This window comes from Vanellus vanellus (assembly GCF_965231255.1).
Source record: "Vanellus vanellus genome assembly, chromosome: 11".
NCBI classification, from domain to species: domain Eukaryota; kingdom Metazoa; phylum Chordata; class Aves; order Charadriiformes; family Charadriidae; genus Vanellus; species Vanellus vanellus.
The window spans coordinates 6,555,509-6,581,770 of record NC_138916.1 but is presented as its reverse complement, the minus strand read 5'-3'; the positions used below and the strand labels follow the sequence as shown (position 1 = coordinate 6,581,770).

Genomic DNA, 26,262 nt, shown 5'->3' with positions numbered 1-26,262 from the left:
ACCTCCTAGACATTGCTGGGTTTTGGTACCATTGTAATCACTTAGAGTGGCTGTATTTGATGTACTAGACCTGAAAATGTCTTCAGCCTCAGCATTTCTTTTCAGTCAGGCTTTTTGCTTTACTATGAAGCATATGCAACAATGACAGAGGACGTCTGAATTGTTGTTCTTGTATTCCTGCCAATCTGTGTTCCTTTCTATGCGACTTCATTGCTGAAACCTAATCATTACCTTTTCATTCTTGCTGTACTATAAACTGTTTTCTTTACTATAAATTGTTTTCTTTGACAATAATTTAATTACAGAAAACCCATTTTTATTGCAAAACACTGAAATTCAGCTGGAAAAATAGTCCTATAAAAATGTCCAGAGGGTACTGAAATTAATTTCAGTCATTTGTTTAATGGGTCCCCGTTAATTTATTTTCTAAAATATAATTGCAAAACCTTTGCGCTGTTTGGAGTATTTTAGTTTTTAACAAAATAAAGACCAAAGAGCAGCTGTACTGCAAAACTGAGTAAGAGAATGAGGCACGCATAGAGCATTTAGTTAAAAAAAATATCCAGTTCTCTTGTGCCTGGGGGGCAGGGGGAAAGGAAGAAATACTAGCATATTTTTTTTAAAGTAATTTGTTCCACCAGTAGTACTGGCCACCCTGTTGAAGAGTTTTAGAAGATCCCTGAGCACATTAGTTTCTGACTGTTAACCCCAGCTCCAAAACGATAGGGCTTCTGTTGTTGTAACGAGATGGATTGTCATTCACAGTTAAGTCAATCATAAGGTGCTTATCTATTTACCCTTTTTTTCACCAATCAGCACAAAGAACTGTCAGAAAATAACTTTTATTTTTCTTTTTTAAATTATAAAAGGGCACAAAATTTAAACAATCAATATTTTGTGACAGTGGTATAGGATTATTATCTGGCTGCCCCTCAACGACAGACAAGTGATTCAATCGACATTCCTTAGCAAAAAAAAAAAAAAAAAAAAAAAAAAAAGGCAAAAAAAAGTCCTGTACAAATATGTATTTTTCCCTGAGGGATCAAGGTTACACCCGCAAGTGCTCTATGTACATATTGCACTGTAGAGGAATGAAGAACATGTGCAAAAAAAGCAACGATGATTGAAGCTTACTAATCAAACCTTTTAATCATGACTGCTATGTCATCTTGCATTTTGGAATGTCGGAACACAGCTATTCCTTTAATCTAAAATGTAAAAAACAAAAAAAAAAAAAAAGAAAGAAAAAGAAAAACACACCTCTACTATGGCACATTCAATGAAATAAAAAGTTTTCCAAAGACAAATAGACAAATTCCATCAAGAAAATAATACAAAGTTCGTTCGTTTGTTTTTTTTTTGTTTTTTAGAAAAATTACATTACTTTCTTTCATTGTTTCACATTACAAAATCTTTTTTTTTTTAATGTTTACACAAATCACATTTTATTGCAGGAATATTTCAAGTGCCATCAAACATTTATAGAAGGGTTAAAAAAATAGAAGTCTCTCTAAAGTGGTCCAGACAAGGCTTTGTATAGAATAAATCTTTTATCCACCTTCTATTTTTGACTTAAGTATTTTGAATACATTTTCTTTATTCCATTGACACTTAACAGCCTAGAAGCAGCCACTCACACATACCCACGCATATATTCATGTGCGCACACAAATGTACTCTCACACACACGCAGGTGCACATACACACACAGATATCTTGGTATCCATACTAAGATAGACAAGCTTTAATAAAGAACAACCAAACTTAAAAACAGCCTCTCTTTTCACCTTATCCCGTAGTTTTTAAAACATCAAACAATGTTGGAGATGTTGAAGTATATTAGGGTGGTTCAAATGACAGTATAGTATAGTATAGTATCTCTTTCTTAGAAAGCCAGAAAACGTCTCTGTGGATAGATATAACGCTCAATGAAAATCTCTTTGCAGGCTTTAAGGAACGGATCATTGAAAAATGATATATTATTCCTTTATCTTCAGCTATGCTCATGTTTTTGTCTGTAGTGAACTGGGCAGATTACGAAAATACTCGTGTGACGATTCCATTGACCCCAAATAGATTTTTTAACTGAATATTGGCTTGATCATCTGATACCAGACCATGGTCCCAGAGGTTCTGCAGAGTGCATTTCCTCTGCTGCGCTGGGTTCCTGCGTGGCCGTCACTCTGACGTGATTCTACGTCCCCTTTCATAAAAGCCTCCTTGGCAGCAGCAGTCTTATCACTACATCTGCCATGCTATATCCCCTTTTTTCCCCTGTCTATGAAGAGCAAAACAAAAATAATATTCTGTTTCCGAGTGGCTGGTTACTGTGATCAGGAAAGCAGAGTTACTTGGGGTACGTACGCAGAGCCTGATTTAACAAGGTGCCAGTACACAGGAGCTCCCATGGACAAAAATGGCAGCGCTTTCTGGCCTGGAAGATCATGTCACAAGCTGTTTTCAGATGCAAAGGGCTTTCAGCTAAGGCCCTGTCTGGATCCTTTTTATGGTTATGTATTTTATTAGTAAATGCTCCAGAAATCTATGTTGTCAATGACTTATGGGTGTAAATCTGCTGAACTAGATACCAAACAAAACCATTTGCACCTAGAGGCCTGGTAAAGTACTGATATTCATCAGGAAAAGGTAAGAAAAGGACGTGACTGAAAACTAATCCCAAAATATTTTGCCTGGTAGTCTACTTACTGTCAGAAGTAGGCGTTGTATCTCGTTCTCTAAAAAAGTACAGGTCTTACTTCATTAATCATTAGTTGACACTGAAATTAAGTTTAGTTGATCTTTACAGGACTAGCACCTAAGGCTGGTCACATTCAGAAAACTTTTGTTAGTTAAAAGGGTTGCTTTAAAAATAGGAACACACATTAGTGTGAAAGTACCATATCATGCCAGTTACTCCAATAAAGTAAACAATGACTCTAGGAAAAGTGTTTCAGTGAGACTGGAGAGCACATGTGTTGGGCTGTGAGCCGCCTCTTCGGGAGCAGGCAGGACGGAGCAGTAAAAGGACGGCTCTGTGGACTTTTTCCAAAAGCCCTCTCCTGCTTCCATCCCAGCACTCACAGAGGTGCAGGCGTTCCCCTCCCATACTGTGGCGGCATACTGCTCTGTAGGGGAAACATCTGACGCTCATCTGCCCCTCCTTTCAAATCACAGAGGGGAGTGCTAGCTGTAAGCTTCCCTGACGTGGCAGACTATAAAATTGCTTATATATGTCACAGCTAAATGTCTCAATTTGACCCCAAAGGAAACATGTTCAAATCATAGAATAAACCTCAAGTTTGCTTATAATAACCCACTGACCTAATTCTCCTTTTAAAAACAGTTAGGCTTCTGCGTGCGGCTTCAGCGTGCTTCTATTTACTTCTGTTTCTTCTCAACGACTATAATATATGTCAGAGATCGTTTAGCCTTGGCAGTTAAAGCAGCAGGGCACATCCTGTCTCATTCCTTTTTCTTTTTAAAGTTCCTGGCTTTTTCTTAAGTACTTCATCAGAAACTTCATTTGTGTAGACCTACAAGGCATCCAGTTATACATCCTCATCTCATCCAAACCAGTTACGCACCTCTGGCTCCAACAGCCACAGTTTATTTTGTGATGTCATTTATTGTGAATCTGTTTCCTTCAAAACTAGGTTTACTTGCCAAATTTGCTCAGAGACAGCATTCTCCCTAAAGGGAATGGTAATTAATAATAAAGACAGCAAGATTCCACTCACTCGTTGGTTATGCAATACGGGAATCACAATTTCAGACTGCAGATTTATGATATTACTGATTCCCAGGCATTATACAGAGTACAAACCAATGCTTTCTAGCAACAGCACGCCTTTATGTTGTTAGTCTGTCCTCATCTGGTAAAGTTTAAAGTGCATCTTTTTAAATAAGGAGAGAAATGGACTTTTCTGTTCAGCTACCTGAAATTGAACCGCTGGATGCTGGACATGGGTCAGTGTCTCATCTCACTGAAGTCAAAGACAAACCTCCTATGGATTTTGCTAGGCTAGAGTCTGGAGTTTGAAGGCATTGTTTACCATATGGAGTACAAAAGTATGTAATATTATGTATAAAAATTACTTTGCCACATACATGTCATACAGACATACTTTTACTGTAGATACAGACTTGAGTAAATACCTTCAAACCTGGATTTACGGTGGGCAGAAATACACTTTATTAGCCTGATTTTCAAGGATGCTGTGTTACTCATTTGTAAGTGATCTGTAATTGCTTAGTTTAACTTTGACCAAGGAGACTCAGCACCATTGAAAATGAGGCTTTTGACTGAGTTTAGGCATGTAATGTTAAACATCCAGGTTTGAAAGATTTGAAAATAAAAGTACCTTTGAAATTAACAGCTGAAAAGCTGATTTTAATTTAGAAAACTGTCATTATTTTTCAACTCTCTAAAAAAATCTGTGTAACCATTTCAGGATATGACCAGCCTCTCTTTAAAAGTAACGTGGAAAACAGCAGCATAAATACCTCCCAATGTACCAGTACCTGCCAAACCTTTTTCAGTTAAACTTGAATTTCTGGTGCACATGCAACACAACAATGAACACGCTAGCATTTAATTTAAAGAAAAAGGTGCAAAATGAAAGTGCCTTATCAATTCAACAAGAAAAGCTATACCAGTAACTACATTTTATATTAATTAAAACAATATATAAACAATATCTCTTTTGCTATATATAGTCTTCATGCCCATTTACCCTGTAATATATTATAATGCTATTGTTGCTATTGCTATGGACCCTTTTCATGCCATTCTGTCTACTGGCAAACTGGTAGGTGAAAAAAATCGTCCTTCATGAAACAATGAGCAAGTTGTGCAAACTGATGCTGAAATCTCTGCAATGCACACCAGTCGCTGATTACTAAGTGGACTCTCTGTTCTGATCAACAAATTGATTGTTCTGTCAAAAGTCTGGGCAGTGAACTACAAGAGAAAACAACCTTCTGACATTAGTACCCTCAGTCTGTGTAAACAGAGGTCAAGGATTGAGAAGTTGAGACAGAAAAAGGGTCCATATTTGTAGGCATAATGGAAATCATATGCATGAGAAAAACAAGTTCAACTTTGTTTCATTGTTTCCCATCCTTCGCCTGACCCCGACCGCCAAGAGATGTGCAGTGTGTTGGCTCCCTAGGTCTGTGCAGGGCCATATAAAGTGTCTTGGTTTTCTTTCTTTTTTTTCTTTTTTTTTTTTTCTTTTCCTTTCTTTTGTTTTAATGTTTGTACTTCAGACATTCTAGAAGTGCTTAGGTGATACGTTTACCCATCAATTTGCATCGCTGGCTCAAATTCTGAAGTGAACAACTCCTTGTAAAGTGGAGGAAAATGAAGTCGTACAATGTCTGGGTATATTGCTTTAAATGCCATAAGCTTTTCTGTATGTCGTCCACACAGTGCTCTTAAAGTAGACACTTTGCATATTAACTGTAAAAAAATGAACAGAAGTCATACGGTCATATATATGGAACCAGGCCTCCCAATCTTGCTCTTAGGATTAATGCGCTCTCAAACAGTTTGAGTTCGCTTCAGTTGTTTACCTTAGCAATGATATTTCAGATGTTCAGAAGTGTATGTTAGATACAAAAAAAAAAAAAAAGAGGAAGCCAGTAAAAGGCTGTTTAAGTAATGGATTAACATTATTTGTGAAATAATCTTAAAGCGTATCATTAGGTTTCCTCACTACCTCACTACTGACTACCAAGCACTGGATTGATATAGAAGTATTTCATGGCTGGATCTTCATTCATGGAACTTAGTCGTTCTCTTGGAAGAAGGCAGTCCTGACTACTTTTAAACCCACTGTGAATATTATGGGGAGAACTGGCAATGCAATAGATTAGGCTCTTCTAATTTATGCCAAATAAGGTGAAAAGGAACAGACCATAAAAATCTGTACTTCAAAAACATTACTTCCTGAGTAAAATATTTTTACTGAGTAGAATATTTTTATCAAAGCGCATGGAAGAAACTTTCTTCCAGCAAAGGTATCCAAAGTATATGCTGGGAAAAGAATTATGTGAGCTAGGATTTGAAATGAGGCCAATCTCCAAAGCCTGGGGTGGACCATCCTGCTTCTGTTGTAATTAGTTCTGTGGTGTGAAACTAACCATAAGCTTTCTGGCTGCGTAGAGTTCTAAAAGGAACTAGCTCTGTAAGGAAGTACCTATCCTTCCCCAGTTCTTCAGATTTACTTTTTTTAACGTCACACCACTTTTTAAAGTGAAAATACTTTAGATTAGCATAATAGTACGTAGTATCTCTTTTCTCTTCCCTAGGCATCAATATTGGGAAGAACTGCTGAGAAAACGGCTGTGTGGGAACTTCTCATGGAAGACTAAAAAGCAAGGTTCGTTTGGGTATTGCGTGTTAAAACAACTTAATTGTCATGCAGGCAGAGATTTCACAAGGATTAAGGCGTGCATGTTGTAGAACCCAAATAGGATTCTGTGGCAGAAACATGTAGGAGAAATACGATAAAAACCTTCATCACTTTTCATGAAGTTCAACATTAAAATAATTCTTTTCAGACCGTTACCAGCCTTGCTCCCTAGTACATCATTATTTCACCTCTTCTGTTTTTTAGTAAATAGTTTCAGCTAAGCACCTTGATTTTGAACAAAGAATTCTGGGTTTATAAATAACAAATGAACTGCTTAAAAGCTTTTACACCACCATTAGGATACTGTTCATAAGAAAGCATACTTTCACAGCTATGTGACACGGCATAGTACAAGTCTTACCTTTGTTAGAATTCCATCTTCTCGGTGGTTCTTCTGTAGGACATGCTGAAGCGCTAGCTGGATCTTCTGTTGGAGTTTTTCAATTTTTACTTTCTCCTGAAGCCATGAGCGATCTAAATATAAACGGAGTTAACACCTCTAGTACTGCACGCATCAATCACAGCACGCTAGGAAGTACGAAGTCTGTTACAGATTCATCTTTCTTGTTTGCAACCTTCCCTCCACTTCTTATATACTCTTATAAAGAAAGTGAGTTTGAAAATTAATAGGTTTTGGAGTATATTTATTTCATGCATGTAAAATTACTTTTATGAAGCCCTTAATTAGAAGAATGCAGCATATCTGAGTAAGATTTATTAATTATTTGCTAACAAGGTCTGTAAAATGCAGGGTATTTACCAAATGAAGCTAGCAACTTTTAAGTGGGAAATGAATACATCACATAGTGAACAAGTAGTTGGAGTGAATGTTCTTGCTAAGATCTACAGCGACATACAGAAAAATTAGAAGTAGATATTCAGCTATTAGGAAAAAATAGCTGCTAAAATTCCTAGCAGAAAAGTAGTATTAGCTGCCACATCCTCTACGTGGCAGAACTGTGGGATTCTATGACTTACGTACTACGACGGCACAGGGCTAACATACTTCCAATCTGGCAAACAGCACGAGAATGTATTTAAGATAGTCTCAATAAACCCACTGTTGCTAACAGACTCTTCCACAGCCACTCCTGAGTCCACTATGCTGCAGTCTAAAAACAGAGCGTTTATTTCCTTGGGTGTTATGCCAGACATGAACTGACTTTCTGCACCAGTATCTTGTTTCACCTGACCTAATAAGCCTTCCCAGAACCTGGAGTACTGTGTGTATCTACTTGAGATTATTAAGTTATTTTAGTCACGGGTATGGTAGACCCAGGCTGACACTCAGGGTGACTTGTATGTCTGGCACCATCATTCTTGGCGTACCCAGTTTCCCAATGGGGACAGAGATACCTAAGCTACCTTGGTACCTTTGTACCATGCTAAAATGGCAACCCCACTTAACAGTCCTGAGGTGACACTGAAAGCATTCTGTCTTATGCTTGAGATAATTCTGCTACAGCTGCAAGATCACATACATTGAAAGCTGACTATATAAATTCCGGTGGCTACCTTCTGCCTGTCTCACCTAGACTGACCAAATGGTCTCACTCACATGCATTTGAGCTTTTGCAAAGCAGCCGAGTACTCAACGAGGTGACAATTTGGAAAACAAGGGCTTGGATTAGGATGTCCAACTTAACAAATTTATTCCTAAATTCATAGTTTTAATGTGTTTATGAAAATAAAAATTTTGGTCAAGAAGGAGACACTGAAAAAGGTGATGACATTTCACACTGTCCAGTAGTCTTAACATTATCATTAAAGAGACTTCAAAATAAAAATGACCTCTACCAAATAAACCTAGAGCAAACCTTTAACTCTTACCTGCTGACATTAACACAAACGCAGAAAACAAAGCTATCTCATCTTCTGTCAGGTGCATAGAACATAAACTTTTTCCAAATTCAAACACAAAACTAATGAAGTCTTCACAACCTGCCAAAAAGAAGGTACAGCTCATGCCACGTTGTTCAAAACTACTTCAGAGCTACAGAGTTGTTCTTTTAGTGTGATGGAGGTGAAAAATGGATGTAAAATACTTCATAGGTGAATGGTCTTCTCCTTAACAACTATGGAGCGATGGTAACGAGATCTCACTCACACTTGAGCATTTTCTGAGCATTTTCCCCATTCCCACGAGTCCCCAGCTCCCACACCCTGGCAGGCAGGATTCTGCACACTGTATCTTTTCCACATTTGGTTCTTTTGGGGTGATTATGGATAAAACCCAAGTCCATTTTCAAGCTTAAAATTGGTTTAGCTTTGTTTCTGTTCTAAATGGAACTTTTTCATGTCACTGTGGACTGGAGGTTTGAAACGTGTACTTGGGAAGTGCTGATTGTAAGACTGTTGAGCACACAGAAGAGGGAGGGGAGAGAGGCATAAAAGGTACATGCAGGAGCAGAGGGAGAAGCCAAGGTCTGAAAGCTTTTCATGCAGAAAAGGAACTCTATCTCCTTTCATCCATTCTCTTGCTCACACAGGTGTAAGTCAGGTTACTGCTGCTGTTACACATGCTGTTACAGAGTTCGCAAAAGTGGAGCCCTGCTTTGAAGGGGATCGCAACCTGATGGAAGAGGGCTCTCCTCTGCAGATCTCAGCCCCAACCCAGTCTAAATTTCTGGATGTAGTTGGTAACTGATGGAAGTTATGTTTCATTGGAACGCACATCTGATACTGCATTCTCTGAATTGTTTGCACTCAAACCGTGTACCTTGCGGTGTTTTAGAAAGGCAGAGAATACTTCAGTAATTGTACAGCATTCTCCGCTACCGTATTTTCACTGCCCTCCAAAATGGCTTACATCCCAAATCTATACGCAGTGAAATGCATCCTTTTAAAATCAGCAAAAATATACAGGAAAAAATCAAAATGATAAACTGGGGTTTATTAAAAAAATTGATTTACAGTATTTTGCCTGCAAATAACTGGACTTTGCATATTACAAAACACTACTAACATCTTTAAAGCAGTAATGACAGTATATCCAAAATTAGCTTAAAATCTGCTGCTTTTTCCAACAGGATGTAGAAAATTTTACACTAGATATGAAATCTGGGCTTCTCTTCTTAGCAAGTGTGTCCAGACTGCTCGAGCCTGATCTAAGTGTTGAATCTCAACAACAGTCCTTTACTGCATGGAGTTAAACTGTTTTAACTCCTGAAATAGGCTTGGCCTCAAACAGAGCCAGCATGACTGCTTTCAAAATGAGCAGTTTTAGCTTTGGAACTCTTTTATTTGAATACTATAGCCTGAATTTCTCAAAGCAGCTGTCCCCTTGCTTTTCCACCTTATTCTTTTTATTCTGTGAGGGGTTTTTTGGTTTTTTTTTTGTTTTTTTTTTTTTAAGATACAACACTTGACATTTCCTTACCTAAGGACTTGAAAACCTCTGGGCTAGCATACTTGCCATCAAAGTAGACTGTGTTGTTCTGGGAGTCAAAGGCACGGCACATTCTGATGAACACAACCTCTAAAGACCCTAAAACAGAAACAATGTATGTTTGACTGTTTAAGTAGAGACTTCAGTTGCAACGAGCAAATGAGGATTAATAAAATTCCCATGCTCTGCATTCAGTATCAATCAAGTAGGGTAGCAGGTTTCTGTGGTGTAACAGAGCATAGCTTGATTTGCTAGTAGAATTAATAGAGTTCCCATAAACCCCTTTAGAAGTTCTTGCTAAAGCAACTTAGTTAATGCTAATAAACTCTAATAATTTTTTATTAGAGTAATGAAGTCTCTGAAGTCAAAGCAGCTCATTTAGATTTATGTTCACAAAGCTTTGACAAGTTCGTCCAGTATTTGTAAACTGCATTACTTCTACAACATCTTGCATAGAACAATCTGGATTTTTACCTTGAAATATGTCATTCACTATTAGTAAGCCATAATAAAAAAATCTGAATCCCACTTTTTCATCTTTACACACTCATTGCTCCCTTTGTTCATAATGCAAATTTCATATGTAGACTTGAACTCATTCTATCCAGAGTAATGTAGAAGGTATAATACTTTAAAAAAAGACACAGACAATTCAAAAGGTTTTTCCCCTGTATTATTTTAAATGATAATTGTATAACATATGTATATGTGTGTATATAATCACTGTATACAGGTAAGACCTTCCTCAGTCAAAACCAATAGAAGCAGACCTTAAAACTGACCCACATACCTGCTTTTAAAAGCACAATTTGATCGTTTTGACACAGTTCCATAAAGCCATCAATGCGTTTGGCAAATTCCACTACATACTGTATAGCTTCTGTTATTTTGACTGCGCATAACTGCCACATTACCTCCCTTTGCTGTTTGAGAGAGAAGAAAAATCGAAAAATTACTAATCAAGGTTTGGAAAGCTCATTTTCATAAAGCAAAACTGAGCTGAAAAACGAAGCGGAGTCAATTCTCTCGAGCGCTCCTGGCTACAGTCTGCTTGTAAAACAAGGGGAATGAACCTCAAAGCCAAAGCCTCACGTGGATGAGTGACAATGTAAACATGTATGACTTCTCCGTGATGTCAGAAGAGATCCAGATGGCAGTGTTTTTACTTCATAAGCCAAAAGTGTCAAAGTATAATGACTCTGGTGATTTCAGTGGGAATTTTATTCACTGCATCAAAAGAAAATGCCAATTTACACTAGTAGTGCATATCAAATTTTTCCTGTCCAGTTCTGTATTTTGTACTGACTGTAAATTAACTACCTCATCTTCATAAAGATATACACATATGAAGATCATCTCATTAACAACATAAAGAAGACATGCAAATAGTGATTTTTTCATATGTTGCTAATAATTCAGAATGAAATTACCTAATCCGTGGGAAAAATTATATTCTTAACGGTTAAAATATTTTTTGTGGAAATTAAAAAATATGTTCAAACAGCAGTGTACTTTAATAGTGCTTCCCAAGACAGTTTTCCAAAAGTAGCCGTTTGGTAGTCATTTGTGGATGGCAGGCGTATTGGAAATACAAACACGGACTAAATCTCCCAATACCCCCGGGTGGTACGGCAGCAGTGCTGCTGGTCTGTAGGTACAACTGAAACACTGGGTGACGACTGTGGGATGAATCAGGGTCACCACCAGGCACTGAAGGCTGGAAATCTGACAGAGTCCTGTGTTTATAAACTCGAAAAAACCCACACCATGTAAAATTACAAAACTTGGTGGGTTCAGCTTTTTTCTGGTGGTGGTGTTGATCCACCAGAAATCAAGAAATGAAAATAACGTGCCATTTAGGATTGACATTTTTTCTTCTGGTTTCTTAACCTTGTTTATCAATCACAGACGGATTTAAGGAATATGGCTTTGCCTTTTCCTGTACCTGTAAAAATCACAAACGCAAAGGATATCCGAACCATCTCGCTGCTTTTGATTCTAGTGTATTATCTTTTTGAAAACACACAAAAATACACATTCCTGGTAGTAAACAGAAAGCAGTGACAAAGTGAATTTTGCAGTGTGTTATAGAAATACCATGCTTTAAAAAACCCATGCCATAGTTTGGCATGCTTTTATACCTTGTTCTGATAGTTCTCAATTTCTTCCTGCAGAAAAGTCTGCCATGTTATCTGCTGTAGCTCCTCTCTCAAGTACTGACAAGTTTCCATGTGTGACTTGGAAATATTCTGTGCAAGATGTTCTAAAAGAAAGACCAGAAAGTGACACACGTTAAAAATGCCCAGTTCCACACGAGACAGCGAACAGATTCCACTTGCAACGCGGGAGGGGGGGACGGGACGGGACGGGACGGGACGGGACGGGACGGACGGGCGGGGAGCGAGTTCCCTGTTAGAAAAAAGTGCTTTAATTTCAGACCTCCTTAGATGTCTCTTCCCCAAAACAAAGGCGGGGAGGGCAGCCCGCGCAGAGGCTGCAGGCAGCGCGGGCCGCTAGGGGGCGCTCTGCGCGTAGCCCGGCGCGCGCCCCGCGGGAGGTACAGCGCCCCCTGGCGGGGACGGGCTTCCCCCGCTCCCCGCCGCCGCCGCCCCAAGGTCGCGCCGAAACGGGGGGCAGCGGACGGCAAACGGCGAAAGCCGGGAGCGTTCGGCACGGCACGCTCGGCCGCGCCGCCTTCTGTGAGACAAGGCAGCCCTCAAGCCGCGGCTGAGAACTGCGCTATAAGCGGAGCCGCAGAAAAGAACGCGAATGAGTACGGTGCCGGAGCCTTCACCTGAGGGTACGAGACCCCCGGCGGGACTGCCTTGCTGAGGGCAGGACGCTGCCTGTCGCGCAGGGGTGCAACCGCGCCGGGCAGCACACCTTCAGAAGCTAAAGTCGTTTGTGTTTTATACAACGGCATCTTTCTAATAAAGAAGTACAGATAGTTACCAGCTGTCCAGTGTTCTGTCCAGCAGGACACTATCACATGAGGCTGCCTGGGAGGGAAAAGTTTCTTTTCTTTTCTACTCTCATATCATTAAAAAAATATTAGGAAAATACACTTATTAGAGAACCCAGATAATTAATATAACACAGTAAAGACTCGAGGGTTTCTTCCTCAGCGTCAGAGTAGTCGCTCAGTTAACTGCGTGTGATTTCAAATTCCCTACCAACATCTGAATTCAAAGTAAGCTACCTTCTGCTGCTATACTTGGTTAAAAGACCCATATAAGGCAGATTTATATGTATTAGTAAAACTTGATTCCATAAACCTTCAGGAACGACCTTCAAAAGCGTGAATAGCATTTAGACATCTGAATTCCACTTCTGTCTTTCTCTTTTTCTACCCTGATCCTTCACGCGTGCCTGTTCTCTTGTTTTAGACGTGACAAGCAGAGGCCTGGCAACCCGTCTCACACAAGTCGGTGGCTGATGCTTTTGCTTAAACGAGTAAGGCTTAAAATGAGTAAGAACGGTGGTCATTAACAACGTGGGGGTATTCCGAGGGACTCCAGCGTGAGGTCTTCTGTGAAACTCGCTTGGTTTAAGAACAACCAAACCCAACTCTTTACAAATTAAACTGCTGGACCCATCAGTCTGATTAGTATCATACTGCATTACTAGTCTGATGTAAGACGCTACCTGAAAAGTCCCTAGCATCCAGCTGGGGTAAAATCAGACTATATGTGCTACCTGAGCAATCAATGAGGTAGAATATAAGGTAGTTTACTTTTGGTTGTCATCATAGCTTTCATGTATTTCAGAGCAATGTTTGTTTATTTTTTTTATCAGCCCGTGCTTAAAACATTTGCTGTCACTACCAGCAACTGACAGCATTATACCCGTGCCCTTGCAGGACACAGAAGGTGAAACGTGATTGTGTTACTCACGAGCCTCGGCCTCAGTTCTGGACTGTATTTCAGCACACACCTAAATACTTTCATTGAACAGCCACACCTTTCTAAATTGAAACCTTCGTCTGGAAGACAAACATTCTTCAAATGTTGTTTGGCAATGCCAGCGCTGGGCACCCAAATCACGCTCTGTAGGGTTTAAATGCAAGCACTATGGAGATACAGGTAAGCAACACGACAAGCTTATTTTAGGCCAGCGTTCCAAACTCAACACCTCGCCTAGGAAGGAAAAGCCCTTTCTTTTTTTCTGTGGGTTTAATGTAGATCTTTTAGTAACTCCCACGAGAATATCAACAACCATTTGATAGAGACAGAGCTGGTAGCATAGCTTTTATCCTAATTTTTTCTTCTCGCTTTTACTTATCTGTAACTGAAGTTATTTGAACTCAAGCCAGACACAGTATTTTGGCTATCACAACAAATTACATTGCAGAGAACAGCATTCTGCAACATAAGGACATTGAAAAGTAAGCCTTCTTGTGCCTGCCTCTCTGCAAAATTTCTCAAAAGAACATAAACTAAAATAAAACAAGCAAAATTTCGTATCATGTACTTGGCTCTAATTAAAAAAGTTAGCAAAAAGAGAAAAATTTAACTTGTAATACCCGATTTTTCAAACTATTTTTAGGTTTTCATAATGGAATAATTAGCAAAAGTGTTGCTTAAGCAAGCAAAATCACTGTTTTAAACACCTGACTGCTTATATAAGTAATAGAATCTTAAAGCCGCTTCTCTAATGTCTTGTTTCAGTCTGCTTACCAACCAGTTCACACAGCACGCTCTAACTCGAGTCTCAGGTGTTGACAAGTCATAGTTGTGGAATTCAGCCCTACTGTAATCATTCAGGGAAGAGTTTAAACTAAAACGTGCTCGTTAATATAAGGTCATTATAAGGCTCTTAAAGAAATTATCAAAACTTGCTACATTCAAAAATTGCCTGAAGTATCTGGAGCCAGATTCTCTTTAACCAGTGGCAAGGACAACTGCCCTCAGATTAGACTGGTGCTTTGGTTTCCTATTTCCCAGGTACAGGTAAAGAGTAGAAGAAAATCAGCCTCATCACTTTTTGTTAGAAAATAAGAGTATTGAGGTAATGAAAAAGAAGGTAAAATGTTCGAAAATAATCTGTACATAAAGAAATACTCTGTTCGCTCAGCAATAAATATTAGTTTGTTAATCAGTATTCAAAGGGTTCTATTACAAGGACTGCAACAAAACCAACACTACTAGAGCTGATAAACCACAAGCTCCTGGGATTTTTAGTCCTGTTCCGTAAGGTGTTCACCACATACCCCCATTAGGGTGTTGTACACTTCGCAGAAGAATGCCCATACATGCTCACACCTGTACTGAAGCAGCATTCTCGCTATCACCTGGCTAAACGTGTCACTTTAATCCAAAGGGTACTACATTAAGACAATTACAATGGAAGCTTTTCTCTCTCATTACCTAATTCTGCCATGGACACAGTTGGAGAGGTCTCCCCATTTGTAAAAGAACAATAAGGGAAGAAGCCCGATGCTGGTGTGTAGTCACATATTGGTTCTGGTTTGATTCCATTAATATCAAGACCCGACTGATCTGGAGAAGGCTGTATGTCTAAGTAGAAGCTGCTAACTGCAGAGTCTGCTTTGCTACCTTCAGGGGTATGCCCATCAATGTAATTACTGAGGTCATCATGTAGCTCTGTTAACCCATTGGTGGTGATATTGTATGTTGGTGTTAGTGGTTCTGCCTCTCCTGGTTGCTGCTGATGATCTCGCTGCTGCTGCTGCATTCGATGTTTCTGCACCTCCGCATACAGGCTGTCCCTCTGCTTTTTTGACATTCGACCAAACTTTACAGCTGAAATACAGACACACACAATATATTACATTTCTACAAATCCAATACTGCATTTTAATTGTCTTGGGTCTTTAAATGCTACACGTGAGGGAACAGTACAAAAGGCACATCCACAGGATGGGCAGACCTAAGAATCACTTCTGTCAGTTACAGGTAACATAGCTGCTACGCTTTAAAAGACCGTTTTAACATGCTACTTAAATGGACCACGAGAAGTTACTGTTTTAGCTTAATTCATTAACTTTCCACTTCTATACTGAAAAGATTTTCTCATATATATCCACCAAAGTTGACAGATGCATCTCTTCAGCATTCAAATCCTACCTGGAAAAGTAGAAGCTAAAACAGAAGAAGCTGGTCTGAGAGGAACCGTCCGGTTCCTACTAGCTGTATAGTCGTACTGCAGAGTGAACCTAGAAATAGGTATGAACACGTGGGGTACTCAAAGAGCGTGAAAAGCAAGCTTGGTTGATAGTAGGACCCAAGGACATGGGAAGAACCACAGAACCTGTTTTCAGTGCAGCTTACTGTGACAGGCAAAAATGTTTACCCAGTGAATTATTGTTAAAACTGTACGTGTCCGTGTGTGTGCACGTGCGTGTGTAGAACTCACCACAAGACTATTACTATGAGAAGTATTACTATTAAGCATAAGCCAGAAGCAACTGGCTTGGCACATCCAGGGAATTCCCAAGAACATGGTATGTGATTTCTGGGACCTGTATCAGTGGTAAAAGCTCATCGTTGAGGAAGGTGACTACCACCTTGTACTTTTCTACAGGAAAGCAAACACGTCGGAGGCACTAGTCATTACACGATCAACTGTTTCAGGTTTTTAGTTTCATGCCCAATAAAAAAAATTAAGAAGTAAATGTAATCTGAAAACAACCTCCTTGATCGGGCCTCATGTACAGAGTGTAATGCATATGTATTAGTAGAACCTGTAGCGTTGCTGTCACTATTACAGGGGAAAAGACTGAGTCAGATCTTCAAATTGGGTAAGCGGTGGCAGCTTCACTACATCTACGGGGGAGGTGTGCAAATATCAGCTGCAAATCCAGTTCTCGTCGAGTTACATAAGCTTCCATTTCACAGAGGTGGGTTTTTGTCATTACACCAGGTGTCATTTTGAGCTTAATATTAACAGCACTGGAACGCATTCGCTTCAGAATTCTGTCTTTGACAAAACACTGCTATTTTCTCTGCGTTTTTTCCGTTATTCATTATACACACGTTTAAACTTCTCTGTATTGTGAACCAGTTCTGATCTGTACCAATATGGCAATTGGAGCGATACTTGCAACTACACTATGTCACTTTAATTGGAACGAACACAGAGATAGTATTAACACTAGACTAAATACTGCATCTTCAAGAAGTGACCAGAGGCAAAGCTCTTAACTGGGAACTGTAATAGATGAGAAGGGGAAAAAAAAATAATCCAAGAACTTCATACGTGCCCTGATTTACATATATTTATGTGAACATATAGCAACATATAAAAACCACTCGATCTCAACTATCAGTCCAACACACAATTAACTTTTAGTTCTTGTGTTGTTTTAGTTGGACACAGTACACTAAACATTATTTTACTTTTTTCCATTAAGCCACGTGTTAGCAAAGCTTACCATCTCGAGACATCCCCACAGCAAGGCATTTCTGTAATCGACAGTGTTGGCAGCGGTTTCTGCTAGTCCGGTCAATCAAACAGTTCTTCTGACGAGGACAGGAGTACGTAGCATTGCTTTGCTGACTCCTCCTGAAAAAGCCCTGGGATAGAATTGCAAAATACAAGTCAAGAAGCTGTGAACTGATGGAGCAAACGAAGGCCTGAAAGGTAGCGTACCTCACAGAAAATGAAGTTCAAGTACGCTATAGTCAACTAAAGGAAATTAACAGGGTTTTTTTTCCTCTCTCCTAGAAACAAACGAAAAACGGTAAGTAGTAGGAAATGGATCATAAAAAAGCGTTATGAGACATAAAGGAATTACACATTTTTCACTGATTTTACAGGTCACATTCTTACATAAGGCACAGCAATTCTTTCCAAATGAGATAAAACTAATTACAGACGTAGATTTCCTATTTTTCCTGGGTCACCACAGATCTCCAAAATAGGGAGGATTCAAGAGCTGCTATCCTGTTCAGCTCTTTGGAGATGACAACAGCAGGCTCTGACGTTCAGCCTCACCAGTGTATTTATGTGTTTAAAAATACAGAGCATGACACTGAGCAGTTCCTTCTGCAAAGAACAATGTTTTAAAATGTTTTTTTCTTAATTTGTTTGATGCTGACAATCAAGGTTTTGTTCAACTTGGCGCAGGACTTAGATTCTTAAGAAGGGAGGAAGCTGAAACAGACCTTATCTATTATCTCTTTTCTGAGTCAACTGCAACGGGTAGACCCATCTCCAAAAGAAAGTTAGTGCTGGAAGGTTCCGCAGCAGTTACAACTTAGTTCTCTCCATCAGAACGGTGCATGTTATTAACCACTACACCAGCCATTTGGCTTTGAAGTTCATTTCATCTTTTTGCCACAGACTGTCCAAACATAAGCTGGTGCATGTGTAATACCTACTTCACAAGGATTCTGCGAAGATGCAGTCATTCTAAAGAGGTGTTTGAGATCAGTGAGCACAGTATTTTAGTTTTATGTTGCCACATAATGGATTAATTAACAGCGCTGCAAAGAAAATACTTGTCAGAAAGGCTGGGCACCTTTTAATTAAAGTTGGACTTTTACCAATTTTTTTATTTATTTGAAGGCCACATTTCGGAGTCCCTTGGCACATGCACACTCTGTCCAGACCCTTGGTCATATAAATAACAGGAGGGACTTCTGCATGACAAGTAAAAGACTTCCCAGCAAACTTCTGCAGACTGAAACATGACAAAACACTGAGATACCCCCCCCGCCTTCCCCCGCGTCCCCCATCTTATGAGGAGGGCACCAGTCTTCGTCAATCGTGCCCCTTTTATTAAAGCTATAACAGGGAAATAACGGAGTATAAAAAAAATGAGGAAACTGAAGATGTCTGTCTTTAATCCCATTTTCCTGTACGCTATTTCTCACCCATTTATTCTGGTCTCTGTTTCTATGTGATTGAACTTTCAACTGTTTTTTAATGTTTGTCAATAGCGAGATGATCGTCACCGAGACTAAAAGCATTGCACATATTGAGCTCTGATTGAGTGCATTTCACCCTAAAAAAAACCTGAAATACAAGGGAAATTTCTACCGCCATGACTGCTCCCTCTGGAGGCGCTGCCTCTTAGGTAAGTAGCTGGCTTAATTTCCCGTTCTGTCAGCACCCTTAGTGGGGCCTGTCACTCCAGCGCAGGTACTCATGCAAGTGCAGTGCGGTCCGCTAGAACACCAGGATTAGGTATTGACCTGACCCGTGACTTACCGATCAAGGGTCTGCATCTCTGCAGTATCAGGCCCTTAAGATTTCAGTTCTGCAAACTTTTAACAGTTGCGCTGAATGACATGCTCACACATGAACCGTATGAAATCTTCTGCATCCACTGAGATCCTGAGAGTCAACTTAAGCAGTATGTAAAATGAACCTGGCCCAATAACCTCAGAGATCTATACGTTTTCCTTAAGCTGGGACGTATACTGAGTCTGTATTGCCAGTTTCGCATATTTCTCTTTATTAAGAATATTCTTGTCAAGCTGAGGCTTATTTTTAGTATTATAATGGAGAAAATACTGGGCTGTTTGCTTTTCCAGATTTTCCCTAGAGACCCAGCTGCTCAATACATTTTAGCGTACAATACATCAGCTAAGTTACAGCTTGAAGCTAAATTTTCAATAGAGCAGAACTGCCTGAAACCGGGGCCTTTAAAAGCACTTGCACTTTACAAACCAGAGATGTAGTAGAGTGCTTTTAAAAACAAACCCTACAATGTGATGTGGGCATGTTGAAAACATCAGCAGCGGCGAAAGCAAAAAAACCCCTTGCCCCAAACTTCAGAAATGAATCTAAACTTGCCCAGAGCTCAGAAATAGACGTAGCTGAGATTTGGGAATGAATCGACAATGAAGTTTTAAACTGAAGGTTTTTTTACTCTCAAAGTTCTTCTACGTTATTGTCATTTATTTTTGAGGTTTCTAACCTTCTGGTGCTCCTTGGGCCCTCATATCATACATAGATGTGGGGAAGCCCCTATCCCAGGAGCCTTCTGTAAGTAAATACAATTTCTTCCTAAGTTGGTTTTTCCTCCCCTTTATTAGATGAAGAGAAGCAGCGACGCTATGTTGTGTTGTTCTATTTCCTCACCTTGCCAGAGGCACGGAGCTAGCTATAATTTTTCCACCAGGAAGGAGGAGGTGGATGCATGCATGGTACACGTGTATACATTCAAGCATTATGCAAACCAGCCCAGGCCACATGCTCTTAATTGCATGCATGTTCACAACCCTTATTTCACATTCAGATGATTGCCTAATGGGGCCACAGGCAGAGCGGACCCCTCTTGATCAAACACACCAACAAAACTACTGCTGCACTAAAAACCGTCACCGTGTTACACCGCTCTGCCGGATGGCACGGCCTGAGCCAAGGTCTCTGGGGAGAGCGCTCCTGTGAGCGCAGGGAGCCCTGCCTCCTCCTGATGTCAGCATGAAGATCCAGCTGATTTTGACGAGGCATCGTTGAGCTTTGCATGTCTCCCTTTTTATGTAGATGCATTAACACAGTGCCAGAAGAAACGCAGAGCAGATTACGAGCCGTAGCTTCATCTCTGCATTTCAGACTCCTATTTATACACAACACAATATATGGTTTTTCATATGCTGCCAAGAAATCAAGTTTGGGAAAAAAGGGCGCAAGCACTTTTCATCTGCAAGTCACTTCGAATAACAACTTGTTAAAAAAGAACTTTGAAATGTAAATGGCAGTTTTTGCAAAGTCTATTAATAGTTTCAATACCTTCACTGCTCAGTGCCTCGGTACTACAGCCGTTTGTGTCCCAGCTCGCTCCTTAGCGGGGGAAAAGCCAGTCGTGCTTCCCTCACGTCCCCAGTGGCACAGCACAGACTCCCGCTCCACTGCGGCACAGGCTGAAATGCTGATCTCATGTTTGGTCTTTTGACAAATTTTCATTTAATGAATTGATTCCTACAGTTCATTAACATACCCACTTCCACTTCTGTATACACATATGTCTTAATTAGCTGCTCATTGGCTGTTTAATTACAAGAAAACAGCTGACAGCTGCCTTGCTGCATCCTAATGGCAGACGTTTTGGAATGACTGTATGCAAGCCTGTGACAACAAAGGTTTTATTCATAATCCTATGATTTATGGCTAATACTTAAAGACTTCCACGTATCATTAAGTTTTGCAGTATTCTGAGCAATTAACAATTAGGTGGGGGGGTTCGTTCTTTTACTGTTTTCTAAAGCAAACTACCGCAAATTTTCTTCAAAGATACATCAGATAAATACACTGTCATATGAAAGGCAGGTGAATGTTCAAATTGGATTTTTAACCCTATTATGAAAATGAGCACATATTTTAGTTGTAAAGGGAGGAGACTGCGGCAACAATATTGTTTAATAAACTTTGTTAATAAAGTATTTGATAACAAAGTTATAGTGCCACTGAAAACAGAGAAAAAATGTTCCGTTATACATATGCAATAAAGACAGGGGTGAGATTGTGTTCATCAGGTTATACAAGGCTCCTGACGAGCCCTTCCTGTAACTCGGCTCATCTCTTTTCTAACATGTTCTGCTTGAAATTGGCTAGGCAAAAGACAATGAAAAAACCCCAATGCTTCAAAAGCATGAATTTGAGGTAAATGTTTGCAATGCCAATATGACACTGCATGTTCAACAGAGTAATGAAAAATTGGCTAATAAAGAAAAAGAATGAATGAAACGAACGAACAAACCACTCTCCATCATATTTGAGAAGTCGTGGCAGTCAGTGAGGTTCCTGCTGACTGAAAAAGGGGAAACGTTACCCCATTTTTAAAAAGGGAAAAAAGGAAGACCTGGGGAACTACAGGCTGGTCAGTCTCACCTCTGTGCCTGGCAAGATCATGGAGCAGATCCTCCTGGAAACTCTGCTAAGGCACATGGAAAATAAGGAGGCAATCGGTGACAGCCAACATGGCTTCACTAAGGGCAAGTCATGCCTGACGAATTCGGTGGCCTCCTATGATTGCATTACAGCATTGGTGGATTAAGGGGAGAGCAACTGATCATCTACCTGGACTTGTGCAAGGCATTTGACACTGTTCTGCATGACATCCTTGTCTCTAAATTGGAGGGACATGGATTTCACGGACATACCACTTGGCGGGTAAGTAACTGGCTGGATGGTTGCACTCAAAGAGTTCCAGTCAACAGCTCGATGTCTGAGCAGAGACCAGTGACGGGTGGCACTCCTCAGGGGTTAGTACTGGGACTGGTGCTGTTTAACATCTTTGTTGGTGACATGGACAGTGGGATTGAGTGCACCCTCAGCAATTTGCCAATGACACCAAGCTGTGTGGCATGGTCAACATGCTGGAGGGCAGGGGTGCCATCCAGAGGGACCTGGACAGGCTTGAGAAGTGGGCCCGTGCAAACTTCATGAAGTTCAACGAGGCCAAGTGCAAGGTCCTGCACCTGGGTCGCAGCAATCCCAAGCATAAATACAGACAGGGCAGAGAATGGATTGAGAACAGCCCTCAGGAGAAGGACTTGGGGGTGACAGTTGATGAGAAGCTCAACATGAGGCAGCAACGTGCGCTTGCAGCCCAGAAAGCCAAATACATCCTGGGCTGCATCAAAAGCAGCGTGGCCAGCAGGGCGAGGGAGGGGATTCTGCCCTTCTGCTCTGCTCTGGTGAGACCCCACCTGGAGTGCTGCATCCAGCTCTGGGGCCCCCAACATAAGAAGGATATGGACCTGGAAGAGCAGGGCCAGAGGAGGCTACAAAGATGATCAGAGGTCTGGAGCACCTCTCCTATGAAGACTGGCTGAGAGAGTTAGGGTTCTTCAGGCTCAAGAAGAGAAGGCTCTGAGGAGACCTTATACCAGCCTTCCAGTACTTAAAGGGGCCTACAGGAAAGGTAGGTATGGACTCTTTATCGGTGAGTGGAGCAACAGGACGGGAGCTAATGGTTTTAAACTGGAAGAGGGGAGATTTAGGTTAGATATTATGAAGAAGTTCTTTACTCTGAGGGTGGTGAGTCACTGGCACAGGTTGCCCAGGGAAGTTGTGGAGGCCCCACCCCTGGAGGTGTTCAAGGCCAGGCTGGATGGGGCTTGGAGCAACCTGGTCTAGTGGAAAGTGTCCCTGCCCATGGCAGGGGGTTGGAATGAGATGATGTTTAAGGTCCCTTCCAACACTAACCAGGCTATGATACTATGACAATGCAAGATGGAAAGTGACAATACATCAGGTATTGTTTTCTGAAGTAACAAACAGGGACATCCCTTATAGTTCCAATGAACAAGACCATCTTAGGTTGTAAAAGACCCAAGAGACAAAAGCCAGTACCTGTAAACCTTGGAAAAACATGAGAAATGCCCAGAAATGCCCCACATGGATGGTTTTATGAGACCAAGTGCGTACAGTCAAGTAAAGAGAGGGATCACACTAATGCATTTGTGGGTCAGTTGGGCATAAACTGACACTTTAGAGCAAAAGCAAGTTAAGTGCATCTGCAAATTAAAAGACATAGTTCATTAACAAAAAACTTCATTTCAAACTAAATGTTTTGCTATGCCCTTTTGAAGCATTCAGGTATTTTCTGACAACGCTGAACTGGATTCAGCTTTCAGCTATGAGAAAAAAATATGGACATGTACAAACCACTCTCCTTCCTCAGCATGGTCCCTAATAGAGAGCAAAAGGTTGTTAATGGCTTCCCACAACTAACGATTGACGAAGTCCTCCATACAGCTACTAGTTTTCTCAGTAGTGCCTAGTGCCACTACAGTAGTAGTATTTCCAGTCTTACACAGGAGAATAAACTTTTCTGAGTCATCGTACAATCTTTGTGTCATTCTTCATGCATGCTTCTGAGTACATGTCTTATATGATTAATCTCATCTTCCCTTTACTCCCATTATACGTTTGTATACTAGGTATCAGCAATGGTCGGACAGAAAAAAAATCCTCTCTCAAAATTTATTTTATTTATAATAAACCACAGGAGTCCTCCTAGATAAAGCATAAAACTTGGCTAAAACCTTGTTTTTTTCACTGGGGGGGGGGGGGGGGAAGGGAGGGGCATTAAAATTTATTTTATAAAGGTAGAGTGAAATTCAGCTAAATAGGTTGATGGGCTGGGAGTACTCAATGACGTTTGGGCAAAACACAGCCACTAACTTAATAAAAACAGCCAGTAACATCATAGTAAGTAGGAAATGAAAACTTCCCAAGAAACACTAATTGGCTTCATTACAAATCTTCAATTCTAGTTATGTGAAACACACTATTAACAACAACAGCCGGTCAGAAAACTTTCAATTATGCGAAATGCAAGGGTCACAAACCTGTAGAAGAGCAGCAGGATCAACACAAGTCAATTTGACGAGAGCTTGTCTGTGATTTCATACGTGCTACAGATTAAGATTGCAAAGTAGGTCTGCAACTAAAACTTCACTTTAGGTTTTAAATAAATTATATTTCTGGTAGTTATTAGTATATACACAGTAACACTTAAGTTAACATTACTAGTAAGCAACATTAAAGTTCCCATCAAACTGGGGCGAAAAACAGTAAGAGCTGAAAACAACCCACACTGCTGCTGCTGCTCTTGCTGCCTGTAGATCATTCTTGACAGGCCTGGCTTGAGAGGGCAGCACCACATCTGTTCACTTCTCATGACGAAGGCCCCGACCCTGCAATCTGATGCACATGGATGGGTTTGTAGCGCCTGTGCAGAACCTCACTGACTTCTCTGGGACTGTCTGTTGGTGCGGGACATGGGCTCCAGGAATCAGAGCGCAGGACTGGGAACTAGGTCTTCATAGCAAAGAACTTTTTACAAAAGAAGGTTTAGCGTAACATGAAGAGCAATGTAAGCATGCTCAAACCTGCCGAGATCACAGCCCCAGAAAAGCTGGGAAAAAACCCATACCAATACACACCTGGCTCATTTGGCAGAAGCCAAGCTATGCCAACTTTTTCACCAGCCAAAATAGTTCTGTTGGGTGAGACTTTGTTGACATTACTGTGGAAGAGCACAGCACAAACAAAATCCATCTGCTACAGTAGGGCATTTTAAACGCTGTCTAGGCTGTGATCATTTAAACTCTTCTCGCGACTTGTGCCCACTAGCGCTATTCTATCTGTCACTACCTGCAGGTCATCTGGGCTCCGGCGTTAAGAGAAGAATGAGCTTCAGAGTTATTTCCCTCCTGAAAGGCAGTAACTTAGTTAACTACTTGATATTCGTTGGCTTTAAAATTCTGCCTGAAATTGTATGGCTAGAAAACTTTATTCCAAGAGAAAGAGAAAATGCCTAACTTCATTCACTGGGCCACTGTCTTACTTATTCACATAGTCTGCTTTCAAGGTTCAAATGGGTTTTAGCATGCTGACTATACGTTCCTGCTTGCCTCCCCTTCTGCCCTCTCCCACCATCTCACCATTCTGGTGGGATTCTCAGAAGCAGATTAAGAATTGCACAGAGCTCCCAGAAAAGTCAATTTATACAGAATTTGAAGGAAACCCATTTGTTCTAAAACGTAAGGAACTGCACGTGCATTTCTCACTATCAGGCTAGCATCTATTCTTCTGACTGCTGGAGGTACACAAAGGACTTTTCTCCTAATAACTCACGTTTGCATTTATTCCTGGGAAAGTGCAGTCACTCTGACAGAGGAATGCCCAATGGATATGCCTGTCTCTCGCCCGCAGCGCTAAGTGCCTACCAGCTACGTACTAACGAATGTGACTGCGAGTATGGTGGGCTCTATGGCTTCCTTCTGCAGGCAGCCGTCCTGCTGCTTTTGGTGGGGGCTTTTCTCACATACAGGACTTAGGAGAAGGCAAGGCCGAAGACCTGCATGAAGACGAAGCAAAAGATAACACAGTTGGCAACCTTCCTTTCCTTTGGCAGCCTGTTCCTGTTCTGCAACAAGCCGCGTTGAGAAAGGCCTGTTTTCTGCAGAGACGAGCGTTAGCATTATGCTAACGTCTGTCTGTTGACAATGACGTTCATCATGGATCTGGAGGCAGTCTCTCAGGTATACTGGTCCCAGACCATTTAAGGACTAAGGAGGTCTTGGACCTTTGAACATAATTTGGTACTCTTTGACGAGACAGTCATACAGCAGAATTCTGACTGCAAATGTCTGCCTCTTCACACCGCTGAAATTTGATAAATGCTGCTCAACCACATAAAGCTGAAAAAAGTAACCGCTTTATTATCAATGCATTTTTAGTGCATTTTTTGCATTTTCCATAGCAACAGCAGTTACAAAGGGCAGAAGACGCTGTCCTGTATCATTCTAACATTCTTAGATTTTTTTTTTTCTTCCTTCTTACCAATACTTCCATGAGACTCAGAGAACGTGTTAATGAAAACACAAAAATCTTCCTTGGAAAACCACAAAAGAAATCTCAGTAATGTGAAAGCAAGGAAGTTACTTTTTGAAGACGGGTGGTAGTACCAAGCATGTCAGGATAGCAGACTAGAAACTGTCATGAATATACATTCTTCACCCCCAAAGTGTAGGT

The 26,262-nt window shown here is 40.6% G+C and overlaps 1 protein-coding gene across 1 annotated transcript in view; it reads right to left on the bottom strand.

The window, feature by feature from the left end:
- Positions 1–4,443: 4,443 nt before the first annotated feature.
- Positions 4,444–26,262, bottom strand: part of RORA (RAR related orphan receptor A) — a 68,754-nt gene continuing 46,935 nt past the window's right edge. Inside the window, exons 3-10 of the mRNA XM_082488998.1 lie at positions 17,198–17,339; positions 15,171–15,566; positions 11,946–12,067; positions 10,595–10,727; positions 9,796–9,903; positions 8,247–8,357; positions 6,778–6,890; positions 4,444–5,461 (exon numbers count right to left, since the gene is read on the bottom strand). Coding sequence (XP_082345124.1) covers positions 5,297–5,461; positions 6,778–6,890; positions 8,247–8,357; positions 9,796–9,903; positions 10,595–10,727; positions 11,946–12,067; positions 15,171–15,566; positions 17,198–17,339 — 1,290 coding nt within the window. The 3' untranslated portion in view covers positions 4,444–5,296. The remainder of the gene's footprint in view (positions 5,462–6,777; positions 6,891–8,246; positions 8,358–9,795; positions 9,904–10,594; positions 10,728–11,945; positions 12,068–15,170; positions 15,567–17,197; positions 17,340–26,262) is intronic.